At 53.9% G+C, this 18,016-nt stretch overlaps 1 protein-coding gene across 8 annotated transcripts; it reads left to right on the forward strand.

Annotated features, from left to right (window-relative positions):
• The first annotated feature begins 351 nt into the window (after positions 1–351).
• CLN6 (CLN6 transmembrane ER protein) lies at positions 352–17,730 on the forward strand. 8 transcript variants are annotated; one of them, XM_055320108.1, is made up of 7 exons: positions 352–549; positions 6,984–7,098; positions 11,977–12,075; positions 13,147–13,335; positions 13,539–13,594; positions 14,404–14,526; positions 16,070–17,730. In XM_055320108.1, exons 1-7 carry the CDS (start codon positions 464–466, stop codon positions 16,338–16,340), a joined length of 939 nt encoding a protein of 312 aa, XP_055176083.1. In that variant the 5' UTR covers positions 352–463; the 3' UTR covers positions 16,341–17,730. The 8 variants fall into 8 exon arrangements, with proteins under 8 accessions (XP_055176083.1, XP_055176079.1, XP_055176085.1 ...); XM_055320110.1 differs by lacking the exons at positions 352–549; positions 16,070–17,730 and adding exons at positions 660–1,134; positions 14,837–14,961; XM_055320105.1 differs by lacking the exon at positions 352–549 and adding an exon at positions 666–1,134.
• The last annotated feature ends 286 nt before the right edge of the window (positions 17,731–18,016 follow it).

An 18,016-nucleotide genomic window follows, 5' to 3' on the forward strand; every position in this document is an offset into this window, starting at 1 on the left:
CCGCCCTGGCCCGGCTCCGCCCACCTCCCTGCGGCCCCTCTTCCTCCCCGCGGCGCCGACCCCGCCCCCCGATTCTCCGGCTCCGCCCACCCCCCGCGGCGCCGACCCCGCCCCCCGATTCTCCGGCTCCGCTCACCTCCCCGCGGCGCCGGCCCCGCCCCAGGCCCCGCCCCCGCCCACCACCCCGCGGCCCCGCCCCCCGCCCCAGGCCCCACCCACTCCCCCCCGCGGCGCCGGCCCCGCCCCAGGCCCCGCCCACCACCCCGCGGGCCCCGCCCCCGCCCTCGGCTCCGCCCCCCGCCCCGCGGCGCCGGCCCCGCCCCAGGCCCCGCCCCCCGCACCTCCGCCCCGCCGGCCCGCCCCGCGCCGGGTGTCCGCTCTGGCCGCCGCCGCCGCCCGGCCGCACAGTGCTTCCCCCAACTTGGAGAGCGGGGCGGAGGCGCCGGCCGCCGGCAGGGCAGCCATGGAGGCAGCGGCGCGGAGGCGGCAGCATCCGGGAGCGGCGGGCGGTGCGGGCGCGCAGCCGGGCGCCTCCTTCCTGCAGGCCAGGTGGGCGCGCGCCGGCGCGGGGAGCGAGGCCGCGGCCCCCACGTGACGCGGGCGGGCGGCGGGCGGGGCTGGCGGGGCGGGGGTGGGCGGCGGTGGGGCCGGCGCGGGCGGCCCTGCGCTGCCCCCCGTGTCCGCCGCGCTTCCCCTCCCCGGGCCGCCCCCGCTGCCCGCGCGGCTCGAGGACCGTCGCCCCTCGGGAGACCCGGCAGGGGCCCAAGAACGGGGTGGGGAGGCGGCGGCGCTCGGCCCCCGACGCTCCTGCGCGCCGCGGGGCCCAGGTCGCGGGGTCCCCCTGAGCGGACTAGGACTGGGGCTTTGGTGTTAACCGGGAGCGACGTGGGGAAGCTCGTCTCCCGAGAAGGAAGGAGCGAGAAGGGCTTTTCTCACTCGTTTCCCGTCCCCTTCTCTCCAGTTCATGGTTATGAAGTTGAGACCGGGAGGGGTAGGGGGGGAGCAAGGGAACCACCTTTTAGTCTCCTCCCCCCCCCCCCCGTTTTGCCTTCATCCCGTCGTACAGGCCGGAAACATCCCTTGCTTTAAGGAGGCATCTTTGGTTTGCCCGGTGCCCCGGCGGGCCCTGAAGAGGTGGGTAAGGTGAAGCCCCAAGGGGCTGAGGTCGTCTTGGAGAGCTTCGTGGAGGAAGCGGCTCTCGAGCTGAGGCTCAGCATTCAGTAGGCGACTAGGGAGGGAAGGTTCGAGTCGGGGGAGGAGTGGTGGAAAGTTTGGGGAAAATCAGCGGTGCACAGCAGCGAGAGGATGTGGACTGAATGGGAAGGGCCTTTCCTGGCCGCAGGGCTGGGACTAGAGTGGAAGCCTGGACTGCATTTTTTTTTTTAAGATTTAATTTATTTATTCATGAGAGACACACAGAGAGAGGCAGAGACACAGGCAGAGGGAGAGGCAGGCTCCATGCAGGGAGCCCGACGTGGGACTCGATCCTAGGTCTCCAGGATCACACCCTGGGCCTGAAGGCAGGTGCTAAACCGCGGAGCCACCCGGGGATCCCCTAGACTGCATATTTTAAGGAAATTTAAGGAGACGGTCACCCTCAGGCAACTGTGCCTACTTAAATGCTGAGCCCTGTGTGCCTCCCTTGCCTCACCCTAGCTCCTGCCCTAAATGGCGGGTTAAAAATACGGCCTTCATTTTGCAAGTACAGGAGAGCCATGGAAGGTTTTGAGCACTAGTGCGCTCAGAGTCAATTTTAGAAAGTCTGGTATGATTTGGGATGAGGGGAGAGTCTGAGAGACTTGGCTGAGGGCAGCTCTTTCCTCTGCTACTGAGGGTCATCTCTCTTCTGGATCCCCTTCAAGTTGGGGGTCTTTGACTGCCCTGAACTGTGGCAGCCCCATTAGAACAGTCGTGGGTATCAAATATGATCGCCACTTTAACTCCCGTGTGGGGCTTCCATATGCAGTATCTTAGTCTTTTTATATTTTGTATTATATGGAAACATACACAGATTTTCTGTCTGCACAGAAACATATTTTTTTTATATGAGGCCCAGAGAGATTACATCATTTGCCTGCAAGAACCAGGATCTAAATCCAGGGCTTCTGCTTGTACTTCCACTTGGGCTGCTGAGGATCAGTGTTCACCTTTACTCCTGTATGAGCTCACTACCAGCCACCGTGCTCCCTGGGAATGGCACGAGGACTGACTGCCACCCTCTATGACCATTTTCAGTATCATTGTTGCTGAACACAATAGACAGAATCATCTTGTCTAGTTCCTAAAATGCTTAGATTTCCTCTGCTGCCCCCATGCTTTGCTTACACGCCTCTAATGACACCTTTCAGGGTGGCCCATTCCAGCTGCCTGTGCTGTTGACACTTTTTGTATTTCTATCAAAGTAATACATGCCTGTTGTTAAATAATACAGATGGACTTAGAGTAAAAAACAGTGGTTCTCTTCCTCCTTACCCTGGCACCAGAGACAACAGTAGCTTCTTTTAGCTGTTTTTACCACAATTAAATTCATATTTCAAAATATTAACAAGTGGGCAGCCCCGGTGGCCCAGTGGTTTAGCATCGCCTTCAGCCCAGGGTGTGATCCTGGAGACCCGGGATCAAGTCTCATGCTGGGCTCCCTACTATGTGCCTGCTTCTCCCCCTGCCTGTCTCTCTGCCTCTGTCTCTCTCTCATGAATGAATAAATAAAAATCTTTAAAAAAATAAATAAAATATTAACAAGTAGTATGTAACACTTTCTGCGGTCCAGATCCTGCTCTAACGTTTTGCACATAATAATTCAATAGCAACTCTTGAGATAGGATCTGCTATTATCATTCATTTTACAGATGAGAACATTGAGGCCCAAGAGAGATTAAGTAACTTGCTCAAGATCTGGCTGGTGGCAAAGCTAGGATGTGAACCCAGGTGGTCTCCAAAGTCCATGTCCTTAAAAGCTGTACTCAACTGCCATTTCTTGATTTATCTTGTGTAGCTTCTAAGATAATGTTTATTTATTTTTTTAAGACTATTTATTCAAGAGAGGCACAGAGAGAGAGAGAGAGGCAGAGACACAGGCAGAGGGAGAAGCAGGCTCCATGTAGGGAGCCCGATGTGAGACTTGATTCCCTGTCTCCAGGATCACACCCTGGGCTGAAGGCGGCACTAAACCGCTGAGCCACCCGGGTACTTTCATATTCTTAAGGGTAATGGTATTTACTTGCTGTTTTTTAGGCATAATTGCCTTCATGTTTTGTGTGTGAATGGATTCTAAACTTTGAAAATCAGTATACAATATTTTATTAGTCAAGCCATGTAAACATTCCCTGCAAAGCCAAGGAATGTTTGATAGTACCATATGCTCTCTTATATTGTTTTTGTTTTTCCTGGGGTTTCTAATTGCCTTTCTTTTCCCTTCTTATTATATGCCTTCACTTTCTCATTTTTTGTTCAAGCTTTCCATCATGTCAGGTATTTTACTGTTCTTTATATAGAACCAAAATTAATCCCTCTGTAGTTCCCATTTATGGGTCCCTGCTTGACTTTACCATGCTTTGGGTCCTTCCTTTTATGCCAGGCAGTCCTGCACATGCTGACTGCTTTGAATATTTCAGCTGTATGTTATGTGGTCCCTGCCTGTCATGGTATCAGTTCCCTCATATGGTACACTTGTAAAGCTGTGGAGGAGAGAAAAGGCTATCCTCGTCTTGGGTTACCTGCCATTCACTAGTGTTCTCAGCTGTAGTTTCTGATGACAGATCTAGAGCTGGCACAGGCTGGGGGTTCAGTGTGTGAAGTCTGTAGAGTCAGGAACTTGGGACCGGCTTGAGGTTGCTCATCCCCAGGACAAGAACTAGGGGAGAGGATGCCAATGCCCTCTGTGATCTGCCACCTGGAGTCACAGTCCCAACGAAAGAAAACCAGTCAGATGCTAACCAGTCTTGATTCCCAAGCTGAGTGTCCTGTATCTGCCTCTTTTTTCCTGCCCTGCTAAACCAGGGATCCTCATTAACTGAGATGCCCCCTTCAGTAGAAGAGGAAATAATTACTGATCCCCTAGTATATACTAGGTATCCACAGCTTCCAGAGACTCATTCGTAAGTGCTTCCCCAGGCTTTCAAAATACCTTTCTTCTCTGTAGCAAACATCCTACTCTTTGACCACTTTGGAGGTTTCCAGAATAAAGCATTGAGAGTTTATCCTCTCTCCTGCCAAGTTCTTTACGCCTGGAGGTTCTCACCATCTGCTTTTTGAGTCCTTGACTAATAGTCACTAAAGGGAAGGGCACATGGACCCTCTAAGCCAGTTGTTCATCTCAGACTCATCTCTGAACAATTGTCACATTGAATTTCTGAATATCTGCCCAGCCTGAAGCCCAGCCAGTCCCTCACTTCTCTTTATCTCAGCCGATAATAAGCCCAGGCATTCAACTCCATGCAGTGCCTTCCTCACTTCCACCCCAGGCCTTTGATCATGCTCTCCTGCTTTTCTGCCTACTTAAATCCACCTATTCATGCTTCCAGGCTCTCTTCCTTCATACAGGCTTTGCATACTGATCACTTCATATGTCACATAGTTTATTATAATAGAAACAGAATAGGAAACTATTTAGAGCACAGGTCTTGAGTTCATAAAGACACAGGTTTGGATTTATGCTGTTCAGGGCTCCTGGACAAGTGACATAAAGCTAGTGTGAACTCTAGTACCCTTAGCAAAAAGGAGTGTATTGGTTCATGTGGCCAAACCATTAGCTTGGGGTTGCCTAGAACTCTCAGGCTTTTCCTCATGTTTTTCTCTGGTCTTCTCTGCAGGGTTGCTTCATTCTTGCCTTGCTGCCCTTTGAGGTTGGCACACGTTGGCCACAGGCAGCCCTGGGCTTGCAGCCTTAGCACCCCAGTGCCAGAAGGGAAGACACTTTCTCCACCAACTCTAGTTGGAAAAGCCCCACTGGGTTGGCTTAGGTCACCAGCCCTGCCTTTGGCCAAGGAAACATCATCTCTTACTAGAAGAAGCTTGGCTGACAAAAGTAGTAGTTGCTGCAGTGCCTTACTACATGGGTGATCTTGGCTGAGCACTTAACCCCTGTAAGCCTCAGTATCCTCTTCTGCAACACAAGAGGGGAACAGCCTTGTGCAGGTTGCTGCCAGCATTCAGTGAGATGGTGCAGGTGAAGCTCCTAGCACAGCACACACCAGCACTCAATAAATGTGGGGGACGGGAACGCTGAGTAGAAGGGACAAGAAGGCTTGACCCAAGAGAGGCCCCATCCACCTGTCTTGCCTGCCACCAGAGGATGATGAGACCTTCCCCTCCTCCCCCTCCAGGAGCTTGGCCCCTCTGCCTCTGGGCTGCTCCACCAGCCCACTGTGGGCCATGCTTAGATTGGCTGAAAGGAATCCCAGAAAGTGACAGAAGCAATAGCAGCGCAGAGAAGAGGAAACCCTTCATGTCGCCTCTAAGCTAATATTGGCCAGTAAAAAGAATGAGTAACTGGTAATTGAGATTGTTTTAAATCATCTAGTAATCTCTCAGCACAAACCAGGAACTGAGCTGAGAACTCTGGGTGATCCGGACCATTCACACAGCTCCTGTTCTTGGCATAAATAGAGCAATAAAATTCACACCTCAAATCATCTTAGGAATAGCAGGCTGCTTGTCGTCACCGGAGACATGCAAGTAGTGTCAGGGACATTGTGAAGAGGATTTCGACTCTGATGAGGAAGTTGATGAGTTGAGAGAACCTTAAAAGTCACTCATCTTCTTGAGGGTCTCGGTAAGAGCAAAACTCCAGACCCATAATGTCATGGCGAGACTGGGGGTTAGAGATGAAGCACCCCTGGAGTGGGGCTGGTGGGGCTTTGGGAAAAGCTTCATCAGGAAAGCCATCCTGGAGGAAGTGGCATATTCACTGGCCCTTGAGCTTCAGCTTATTTGTGAAAAGCAGATGACTAACTGCTTTGCAGGAGGGACAAGTGTCCAAAGATGTGTTTTCAGATGGCATTCCACTTCTTGCCATGTTTCTTGTGTCACCTTGCAGGGTGTCCCTGCTGGAGGGTTGCACTGTGGATGAGTGACACCAGCGGCCTTATTCTTCCTTCCTCCTGCCTGGTTCAGGATCTGAGGGAAAGGGCCTGTTGGTCCCAGTCTTTGGTCTATAAGGCAGGTCTCACTGGAGGGCTCTGATAGCTCCAGCTCAGGTCACATGCCCATCTGGTGGCCCAATCCCTGTGGACATGATGCTGGCAGCGAGGTCATAAATATAAGCTATGGAGCCTAATCATTTGGGTGCAAATATTTAACTATAGGGGCACCTGGGTGGCTCAGCGGTTGAGCGTCCGCCTTTGGCCCAGGATGTGATCCCAGGATCCAGGATCAAGTCCCACATCAGGCTCCCTGCATGGAGCCTGCTTCTCGCTCTGCCTGTGTCTCTGCCTCTCTCTCTCTGCGAGTCTCTCATGAATAAATAAAGTCTTAAAAAAATACTTGTCTATAATTTTGGGCAGGTTACATAACATCTTGGACCTCAGCTTTTTCACTTGTAAAATGGGACTAATATTCCAACCTCAAAGGGTTTCTGTAAGGATTAAAAGAGTTAGATGAGAATGTGCGTGGAATACAGCAAGTATTCAATAAAGGTTCACTGCTGTCATCTATCAGCATGAGATGCATTTTCCAGCCACATTGCATCCTTTGCCCGATTTCATTTCCCCATTATTCTATAGGTGAGAACGCCCCCAAAGAAACTGCCAGTTTAGCAGTTTCCTTCCTGAATCACGGAGAAGCTAAGCTAATGTTGGGGGCAGCTGGAATCCATTCCCAGGACGCATTCCCCTTGGCCTCAGAGCCAGTGTTTCCAGCAGAGCTCTTCCTGGCAATGAATACCCCTACCCTCGAGTCCCCATACCTTTCTGTGGCTCATCTCAGGGGGAAGGTTCCCATGGGAGCAGAGAAGAGCTGACCCTTCTTGTCTGGTTGCTTCTCAGGCACAGCTCTGGCAAGGCTGATGAAGCTACTGGCACAGCTCCCTTCCACCTCGACCTCTGGTTCTACTTCACCCTGCAGAACTGGGTTCTGGACTTTGGCCGCCCCATCGCCATGGTGAGTGTGATGCCGTGGACAGAGCCCCTACCAGCAGTGAGGACACACAGTGTGACCTGAATTTGCCAAGTGACTTTAGCCAAATCACCAAGCCGTGCTGTGGGGTATGGGAAAGAAAGCAGAGCATCCCCACAGCCTTGGCATAATATTATTATTTTTCTGGAGGTAAAGAGTCTAGGTTGATTTTGTGTATCATGACTCTGAGCCCCAGGTAATTTTTAGTGCTGTCTGTGAAACCATCTCCTTCCCTCCAGGGCTACTTCATGCATCAGTGTACAGTAGTGGCCTCCACAGAGATTAATGCAGGAAGAGCACTGAAATTCCTGGCTTGTAATAAGTAGGTAGGTAGATAGATGATAGATAGATAGATAGATAGATAGATAGATAGATAGATAGATAGATAGATAGATAACAGAATGTGAATATATTGAGTGAGGTAGCACCATGTACCAGGTGGTTAATTTGTGTGTGTGTGTGTGGGGGGGTAAAGATAACTATATCCAATACTGGAACAGACACCTGGCACATGCTAGTGGAAATGCAAATTAGCAAAGCCCTTTTGGAAAGCAGTTTGTCCAAGTGATAACTGGGAGCCTAGAAAAGTGCTTGGCATAAATGCTCGATGCACTTTTATTTTTATTATTATTTTTTAAAAGATTTTATTTATTTATTCATGAGAGACACAGAGAGAGTAGTGGAGACACAGGCAGAGGGAGAAGCAGGCTCCCCGCAGGGAGCCCGATGTGGGACTCAATCCCAGGACCCCAGGATCATGACCTGAGCTGACAGCAGATGCTCAACCACTGAGCCACCCAGGTGCCCCTTTTTATTATTTTTTTAAAGGTTTATTTATTTTAGAGAGTGCTTGCATAGGTGGGTAGGGGGAGTGGCAGAGGGAGAGGGAGAGAGAGACTCTCAAGCAGACTCCACAGTCAGCACAGAGCCCAAATTGGGGCTGATCTTAGGACCCTGAGGTCACACATGACCTGAGCCGAAATCAAGAGTCAGACGTTCAGCGGACTGAGCCACCCAGGTGCCCCTCAATGCACTCTTATTGAAGGAATGATAATAATAGGAAAGTAGGAATAGTGGTTAACATACATTGAGTGCTCGCTCTGTTCTAAACTCTTTACGTGTTTAAATTTATTGGATCCTCACCTCACCACTCTTACTAATGTCAATTTTACAGATGGGAAGACTCAAGGATAGAGAGGGCAGGTAACTAGCTCAGGGTGGCCCAAATAGCAAGGGGAAGAGCCAGCACCTGCACCCAGGCACTCACCCCCTTCCTGTCCTGTATATATCCAGAACTCTAATACGCTAACCCTCCTGACCCAGTAAGACCCCTTCCAAGAATCTACCCTGAAGATGTAATCAGCAAGGAGACAACAGCCTCTATACCCGAAGGTGTTCCCTGCAGCATTGCTTACCTGGGACGTGACTTCAGCGTCCAGCAGTAGGTGCTGGGCAAATCAGCTTTCTGTATCTGGTATAGAGAACATTATCTGGCCATTAAACATGGACAGTCTGGAGCAGCCTGAGTCGTTTGGGAGAAAAGTTGTGGCGGTGGCATGCATAGTGCCGGATTGCAAGTCAGTGACAATCTCAACATCTTGTATACGTGAGTCAGACACTTGAAGGGAATTAAGAAAAGCTTAATTCTTAATTCTAGGGCACCTGGGTGGCCCAGTTGGTTAGGCGGCAACTCTTGATTTCTGCTCAGGTCAGGATCTCAGGGTCCTGGGATCAAGCCCTGAGTCAGACTCTGCACTCAGCAACTCAGCACAGTCTCCTTGGGATTCTCTCCCTCTCCCTCGCCCCCTCCCCCTGCTCATTCTCTTTCTCTCCCTTTCTCTCTCTCTCTCTCTGATAAAAGAATAAATAAATCTTTAACATAACAACAAAGAAAGCTTTTCTGGCAGCACTGTTGGGGCAGACTTGGGGTGGATACCGTTTCTCCTTCCTGCAGACTCTCTGTAAGATTTATATGTTTTTTCAGTGTGGGAGAAAGAAGAGAGCCTGAGCCAAGAGTCAGGGTACCTGGTCAGCTTTGTGGGTGACTTTAAGCAAGTCACTGTCTGCTAGGCTTTGGTTCTCTCATCTGTAAGAAGGCTGGTTGGCCTGGCTGCTCTGAGCTCCCTTCCCGCACAAAGGTTCCACATACTAGGGACCAAAGGAGCTGCCCATCAAACCGATGCTAAGGAGAGGGGGGAAGTGAATACGGGAGCAGGCTCATGGCTGTCCTCTGCCCTCACTCCTTAGGACTCAGCCACAACTGGCCATGGTGGCCCATGTGGTGGCCCACATCACTTCCTCAGCCCACCCAGCCACCTAAGTGAGCTTGTTAGGAGAGTATACATATGAAAAGCTCATATATACACTGGAGCTTTTGAAATGTTGGCATGACGTCCCCAAATTTGTGATAGTGAAAAACAAACTCGTACAAGCCATAAAAGTGGTATGTAGTTAATTGTAACAGGTCAACTAATGCCCAGGTGTATGAAGAAATATTAGATTCTCCCTTTCTATTTTTTTAAAAATTTTATTTATTTATTCATGAGAGAGAGAGAGAGAGAGAAGCAGGCTCCATGCAGGGAGCCCGACGTGGGACTCAATCCCGGGTCTCCAGGATCATGCCCTGGGCTGAAGGCAGGCATCCAACTGCTGAGCCACCCAGGCTGCCCAGATTCTCCCCTTCTAAGTCTCACTTCGGGGATCCCTGGGTGGCGCAGCGGTTTGGCGCCTGCCTTTGGCCCAGGGTGCGTCCTGGAGACCCGGGATCGAATCCCATGTCGGGCTCCCGGTGCATGGAGCCTGTTTCTCCCTCTGCCTATGTCTCTGCCTCTCTTTCTCTCTCTCTCTCTGTGACTATCATAAATAAATAAAAAATTAAAAAAAAATAAGTCTCACTTCGAACAGTTTGGGGCACAGCTACTCACTCCTTTCTCTGCTCCTGCAAACACACATTCTTTTTCCTTTTCTAATTAAAATGAGATCTTACTTTATGCCTTTTTCTACAACTTGCTTTCCTTTAGAATATACGATGGCTGTCTTTTCATGTCCGTACATACAAGGTGTCATTTCTGATAATGGCTACTTCACCTGCTAGAGTAAAGATGTGTTGTAACGTATTCGGCTTGTCCTGGTTAGTTGAGGAGTCGGCCTGTTTCTAATATTTTCCTATCATAAAGACTATTTCAGCCATCACATGTATCTTTTTTTTTTTAAAGAAATTTAAGTATGGTTGACATACAGTGTTATTTTAGTTTCAGGTGTATAACATAGCGATCCAACAATTCTATACATTATGCTGTGCTTGCCACACTTAAATGTAGGTGCCACACCGCATTATTACAATATTATTTACTATATTCCTTATGCCATACTTTCCAGCCTCATGACTTATTTATTTGATAACTGGAATTTTGTACCTCCTAATCCCCTCCACCTATTTTGCCCATCCCCCAACTTCTTCCCCTCTGGGACTCACCAGTTTGTTCTCTGTATTTATGATTCTGTTTCTGTGTTTGTTCATTTGTTTTTTTAGATTCCACATATAAGTGAAATCATACAGCATTTATCTTTCTCTGATTTATTTCACTTAGCATAATAGACCAAGAGGTTATTGCAAAATGGGAAGATTCTTCTTATGGCTGAGTAATGTGTTGGTGAGCACATGGTGAAAGAGTAACCCTCGTGCACTGTTGATGGAAATGTAAATCAGTACAGCCACTGTGGAAAACAGTATGGAGTTTCCTAAAAAAAAAAAAAAAAATTAAAAATAGAAATATCATACAATCCAGTAACTCCACTACTGTGTATTTACCCAAAGAAAATGAAAACACCAATTCGAAAAGATGTATACACCCCTATGTTCATTGCAGCATTATTTGCAATAGCCAAATTATGGAAGCATCCTAAGTGTCCATCAGTAATTGAATGGATAAAGAAGATGTGGTGTATATATCCAACATATATATCTTGATATAGATGAAGATACAGAGATACACACCGAGTAAGAGAAAAAGAGAGGAACAGAGACCTGTATCCTGGGAGTTTTATATGTGCAGGTTAGTTTTAACCAACATGGCATTTCTGAATTAAAAGAGATAAACTTTATGATTTCAATTGAAATTTGTGGTCATTGCCTGTGTCCTCAATCTACAGATACTGGAAGTCCAGTTTGGGGGGGTCATAACATGTTTTGACTTTGCACAGGGGTTTTCACACTGACCCCAACAAGGCCAGGACTCACTGGGGTAGACCAGTAAGAGAGGGCTTGCCAGGCTGAGGAACTGCCCCTGGCCTGCCTCCTTTCTCAGGGAAGGTAAGAAAAAAAGAACTGAAGCTACTTTGTAGAACTCACTTATTTTCTCCTTTGTTTCCTGACATATACTTTTGGAAGTGGTCCATGCTCAGTACTTAGAGCATGGAGCCTAGAGGTCAGGAGATCTTTTCATCATCAGAGGACTGGAAAGTGCCAGACCCCTAAGGGCCCAAGTAGAACAACTGGGCCACATCTCTTATGTTGCAGATGGGGAAACCAAGGCCCAGACAGGAGAAGGACTTGCCAAGGGTCACCCAGAAAGTTTGTGGCACCATGAAGTCCCAAAGTAGTCTCTAACTACCAGACCAATACCCAGGGACATTTATTTAGTACCCACTAGGAGAGGGGCGCAGAGTCAGGCTCTGGATTTGCCTCTACTTGTGTGCCTGGGGATACCTCCTTTGGGACTCAGTTTGTCTGGGTACCCTAGGGCTGCCAGGAGGATCCCCAGAGATCACAGAAAGAATTAAGTATGTGTGGAGGAGGTGGGGGCCAACTCTCCGAGGGCCTTCTGGGCCTGGGTGAACACCATTTCTTCCCTTGCTCCCCAGCTGGTGTTCCCACTCGAATGGTTTCCACTCAACAAGCCCAGCGTAGGGGACTACTTCCACATGGCCTACAATATCATCACGCCCTTCCTGCTGCTCAAGGTACAGCCCCAGCCTCCCTGCCCTCCCTTCTCACCCTCATCCTTCCTCCCTGGCAGGAGGCTGGTGCCAAGCCCTGTGAGTCATGGAGGCCAGTAGAAGCAGGCCTACCCTTCCTGAGCCTGGGGGGGTGAAGGCTGTGGCAGAGGGACACACCAAGGGCCTGGCGAGGAGGGATGCAGAAGCCCTCCCCGAGGAGGGGTGTTTGATTTGGGCTTTAGCCTGGTGTGCCAGGGGATGATGTGCAAGAGGTGCTCAGGCAAAAGGACCCGAAGACAGGGCCATGCTTGTGAAACCACAGTAATTTTGGGGAAGCTGAAGCAGAAGGAGTGACTGGGCTGGTTGTCTGGGGGAGAAGTCAGGGACCAGTTGGGAAGGCAGGTAGGGTTCAGGTGGCAGCAATGGAGGCGACCTTTACTCTGGCCTGGAGATCTGGGAGTACAGAGCTAGCCAGGGCTGCCGGCTTGGCAGGTGCAAGTAAGGGCTCTTAAAACAACTATCGCCATGTGCCATCCCCATCATTTTGTTTCTAGAAAGATGCTTCTAATCTCCAAAAGTAAGAAAGGTATAATACTAGAATTCAGAGGAATCTTAGTTTGGTTTCCAAAGCATCTGCTCTCCCCTCACCCTGCCACCCGCCCCCCCAACACCACACTTCCCTGACATTTTCTTTGTGCTTACCTCCATGGGCCAGTGGCTCAGAAACCAGAGGGTCCCACTGGTGAGCCAGCCCAGCCACCCAGAGGCACACCTGGGGGTAGGGAGAGGGCCGGGCATTGTGCCTGGATGCCTGCGTTGAAGGCCTGGCTGTCACTTCCACCACGTGGTTAGTGTGCGACCTTGGGCAATCAGCTAGTCCCTCTGAGTCTGCTCCCTGGGAAAAGGGGGTGCTGTTTCCCAGCCCATGCCGGCTTCACGGGGATCGCCTGAGACTCGAGGCTGGCTTGGCCTGCTAACGGGACCCACCAATTCCGTAGTGACTTTTCAGCCGGTGTCATGGATCAGGCATGAGGGGGGCGCAGGGGTGTCTCCTGTTGCGGTGGAGGCTGAGCCATGGCCTCCCTGTGACCTCAGCTCATCGAGCGGTCCCCTCGCACCCTGCCCCGCTCTGTGATCTACGTCAGCATCATCACCTTTGTCATGGGTGCCAGCATCCACCTGGTGGGCGACTCCGTGAACCACCGCCTGCTCTTCAGTGGCTACCAGCACCATCTGTCTGTCCGCGAGAACCCCATCATCAAGAATCTGAACCCTGAGACGCTGGTGAGGGCCCCCCCCCCACGCATGCAAAGCCCTGTGGGTCGGCCGTCCTGGCGGGAGAGCCCCGCCGCCTGCCCTCCTGACCTGCTGGAGGCGCCCTGCTGGGGAGAGGGACCCCTGGGGAGAGGGCGGGGCGGCAGGGGGGGGGATGAGGGCGGCTGGGGGAGGCCCACCCCGGCACCCCCCGGTGCACCTGCCGCCCTCAGATCGACTCCTTCGAGCTGCTCTACTACTACGACGAGTACCTGGGCCACTGCATGTGGTGAGTGATGGGCCCGGGTCCCGGGATGCCCGGGGTCGCGGGGGGGGGGGGGGGGGGGGGGCGGGAGCCCCTGGGAGAGGGGCGCGGCAGTGCCCGCGGCGGCCACTAGAGGGCAGCGGGCAGCCAGCCCTGCGCCCCGGAGCCGCGGGGAGGGCGCGGCCGAGGCCCCAGCCCTTCCCGGAGCCCCGGGGTCTGGGGGGGCGGTGGGGGGCAGGTCGGGGTGAAGGCGAGGAGGGCTGGCTGGACTCCGGGGGGCGCGGCTGCGTGCCCGCTCCTGCAAGTCCCGGGAGAGCCCCCCTGCACCCCGAGGGCGGCGGAAGGCTCCCAGCTGTGCGCAGCCCCCCACCTCGCGGGACGAGCCGCCGGGAGCGGGCTGGGGCTTCCTGCGTGTCCGGGATCCGGGCACCACCTGGCAGTCCCGGGTCCTGGCCTGGCCTCCCCGGGGGCCCCGGGGAAGGGAGGAGGGGCGGGCCGGGAGTGTAGCCCTCCCAGGTGGCGGGGGGGGGGGGGGGGGGGGCACCGGTGAGGGGGCTTCACAGAGCCCCTGCAGGACCTGGAGCCTGTGGTCCCCAGCCCTGGAGTAGGTGGGGGGCACCCCCTCACACCCCCTCCCTGCGCAGGGAGGTGCGCCCCCCGCAGCATAGGCGGCCTGTGGGCCTCTGATGTGCATGTGCCCCAGCCTAGACCCCAGCCTGCCCGCCCCCCCCCCAGCCTGGGGAGGACCCACCAGGACGGCTCGTGCAAGGTGGGGGAGAGCGCTGGTTGAGCGGGAGGGTGTGCCCAGGCCTGAGGCACGCTCCCTGTTGCAGGTACGTCCCCTTCTTCCTCATCCTCTTCATATACTTCAGTGGCTGCTTCACTCCCACCAAGGCGGAGAGTTCAGTGCCGGGGGCAGCCCTGCTCCTGGCCATGCCCAGTGGCCTCTACTATTGGTGAGCGGACCTGGACCTGGGGGGCGAGCGGGGGCGCCGAGTGAGCCAGGCAGTAAAAACGTGCCCTGGGCTCCTGCTTCCCCCTCTGTCTAGCGGGGACGGTGGCAGTGCTGTGTGGTAGCCTCTCTGTCACCAGGAGGCCAGGCCTGAGTGTGGCCTCTCCACCCTCACGCCCCTCTGCCCCAGCTCACAGAACCCCAGTGCCACTTGGGCCCCACAGAATCCACCTGTAAACCAAACCCATAGAGCCTGGTGGGCCTCAGTTTCCACCTGTGCGAAGTGGGACAGTCCTTGCTTGTCTCCGTCTCAGGAGATGGCGAGGATCTAGCAGGGCGGAAGGAGGCTTCGTGAACTGTAAAGCACTATGAAGGTGACAAGGACAGAGAAGGGGAAGTCCGTGGCGACTCCGGCCTCAGCCAGGCTCCTACCTCTCCTCTGTCACTTCTGCCCCGGGGACAGGCTCCGGGATGTCATAGGAAGGACCGGACCCTTCTCTGATGGGAAGCTTGCCTCAGAATGAGAAGGGTCTTTTTTCATGGAGCCAGATCCCTAGGGTCCGTCCCTGGGTCTGTCCCCTGCCCTGCGGAGAGGATGGACCAGGGCCAATCGGTATGCCCCCTGATGACAGGGCGAGAAAGAATGAGTGGCACCCACAGCAAGAAGGAAGGTGGTTCGACATGGGCAGGGCTTTCTGTGCAGTTCTTACCCACAGCATGTTAACGCAGAGGTGGCCACGATAGGAGCTGCAGCCATTTAAGCCACGTGCTTTTCCGAGTAAGAGATGTACACAGTTCCTGCAGGTCTTACCTCTGGAGAGCCTGGCCCATTTATGCCCTCTCTGAGTGAGAACACGGAAGCTCCAGGATGTCCTGTAAATTCCCCAAGGTCACACAGCCACTGAGCTGTAGAGCTATAATTCCTCGAGTGGAATGGTCAGCATCATGGCTCTCCCTGGAGGCAGGGGAGTGGACCAGACAACACATGTTACTGGATTCCTGGCCATGTGCTAAGCACTGCCCCGGGAGCTGCAGAGAACCCTGGGAGGTCTGGGACTGTCCCAGCCCTCAAGGAGACAGAAGTGACCACCCCTATGAATTGCAACTGCATTTCCAGACTCAAATGCCTATAGGAGCCAGGCTGGTAACAGAGAGGCATCGAGGAAGCAATAGGGAGTGGTGGGGAGTGTGGCAAACAGTAGCCACATGCTCTTTCTTGAGGGGACGGCTGCCTTCTGTAATCAGTTGTCATCTGGGAATACAGGCCTAATGTGACCAAAGAAACCAGAAATCCATTACTTTCTGCTACTCTGTTACTTAAACATTGGTAACAAACTCAACGTTTTAAAAAATGGCAGCTATACAAGCCAAATTAACCTGCTGCCCACAGGGCTGTGGCTCGGAGTAGTATGGTTCCCTGAGCCCCCTGTTATGTGAGCTGCTCTGACCGGCTGGGAGGGCACCCCGGTACGTGGGTACAGCGAGGGATGCCGGGCAGGACAGAGCTGTGATGGGCCCCGACTCACCTCACCCGCTGGCCTCTCCAGGTACCTGGTCACCGAGGGCCAGATCTTCATCCTCTTCATCTTCACCTTCTTCGCCATGCTGGCCCTTGTCCTGCACCAGAAGCGGAAGCGCCTCTTCCTGGACAGCAACGGCCTCTTCCTCTTCTACTCCTTTGCTCTCACCCTTCTGCTTGTGGCCCTGTGGGTCACCTGGCTCTGGAACGACCCCGTGCTCAGGAAGAAGTACCCGGGTGTCATCTACGTCCCCGAGCCCTGGGCCTTCTACACCCTCCACGTCAGCAGCCGACCCTGAGTCCCAGGCAGCGGCCACTCGGGGCCCTGCCTGGAGGGAGATGAGCTGTAGCGAGTGTGTGAGTGTGGGATGTGTGTATCCCCCCGTGGATGTGCGGTCATCACGGCGTTGGTAGGGATGTGCGTTGTGCACATGGACAAGGGTGTGTGTGTGTGTGTGTCGTGTGTGTGCGCGCGTATGTATGTGTGTCTGCTTATGTGTAACTGGTAACAGGACATTGGTGAGGGTGTGCATCGTGCACTCGGACAGGTGTGTGTGTGCGCGCGTGCGCATGTGCAGAGTGCACCGTCATAATAGTTGTTTGGATCAAGTTTCTCTTTGGTTTGGATCTTTTCAGGTTGGGATATAGTTTCAGGCAGTGCGTCCAGGCCGAGGTCGGGGCCCTGCCTTCTCATGCACCTGACTGGAGCTGGGCACCCTCACGCGCTGCGCGGGGCTGGTCTCTTCTGGGGTGTCCTCTGGCCATGCTGTGTAGGTGGGTGGGGCAGCAGCAGTGAGGGGACTGGGCATGTCACCGTCCCACCTGGCTCACCCCTTAGACCTGCCCTGACCCTGCAGGCCGGGTGACAAAGGTTAAGTTCACTTTCTGGGCGTTGTTGAGCAAAGCGCATCCCTCCCCTGGGCCTCACTTGCACTGGCGGGGCTCAGGGCCCAGAGTGTGTCAGGCTGGTTGTGGTCTCCTCTTTGGGGCAGCCTTGGGATGGATGGAAAGTTCTTTCCTGTCACTGCCCTCTGCTACCCCCAGGTGGGGTACGTGCACCTCAGATCCCCACCCAAACTCAGGTCACACGGAGCATTGAGCCACCCAACCCTGGAGAGCTGGAGGCCAGCCGCCTCCCCTGACCACAGCCCAGTCTCAGGGCCTCCAACCATTTCCCTCTACCGGAAGCTGCCTACCTGCTCCCCACTGCGGCACCCCTTCCTGGCAGCCTACCCGGGACGTTTGAGCTGCAGCTCACAGTATTCCCTGAGCCCCATTAGAGGGCCAGGGGGGCTCTTGGGGCTGTTGGGGGCCAGGAACCTGAGGCCTTGTCTCAGCCTGAATCTCATGCCTTTGCTCATGGCCCTGCTCCCAGAAAAGGGAGGCATCGCTCCCAGCAGGACGCCCCGGGCCCATGTCCCCCCAGCCTTGGGGCCAGGTGTACCCACACAGCGGCCCACGCAGTCCCCCTTTCCAGCCAGCACTGGCTCAGCGAGCTGGGGGTCTCGGGGCCTTGCCTTCCCCGGGGCCTTGCCTTCCCCGGGGCCTTGCGCCTCTCCTGTGTCCTCAGGGAGCCCCAGGCCTCAGCTCCTTTCATGTTGGGGCCCCTCTACAGCCCCCCTTAGAGGTCCCCCAGCCCCTGGTCGGATGGGTGGAGGGACGTGTGAATAAAGACCAGCGTGGAGCCAAGCCTGGCTGGTGGCCGCTTCTTGTTTTGCGCGTCACTTGGGGGGGGGGGCGGGAGGGGGGCCCTGGGGCCAGGCAGAGGCCTGTGGCTAAGAGCAGGTGCTGCCGCTGCCCATCAGCCTCACAGGCCCCTCATGGGGTGCTGGGGCGTGGGGGGCTCCTCCCAGTCAGTCCCAGCCCTCTCCAGAGGAGCCACGGATATGGGGGTGGGGAGCCAGGACGGGCACCTCCAGGCTGCCTGCCCCCCTGCCAGCTCCTTCCGGAGGCCGGAACAGAGAGGGCGCCTTTG

Source organism: Nyctereutes procyonoides, unplaced genomic scaffold, assembly GCF_905146905.1.
Source record: "Nyctereutes procyonoides isolate TBG_1078 unplaced genomic scaffold, NYPRO_anot_genome, whole genome shotgun sequence".
Taxonomy (NCBI): Eukaryota; Metazoa; Chordata; class Mammalia; order Carnivora; family Canidae; genus Nyctereutes; species Nyctereutes procyonoides.

Coding starts and splice junctions, on each gene's coding strand:
- CLN6 (XM_055320103.1), top strand. CDS start 965: ATGGTTATGAAGTTGAGACCGGGAGGGGTAGGGGGGGAGCAAGGGAAC. Junction 12,076..13,146: donor CGCCCTTCCTGCTGCTCAAG/GTACAGCCCCAG, acceptor CTGTGACCTCAG/CTCATCGAGCGGTCCCCTCG. Junction 14,527..16,069: donor CCCAGTGGCCTCTACTATTG/GTGAGCGGACCT, acceptor TGGCCTCTCCAG/GTACCTGGTCACCGAGGGCC.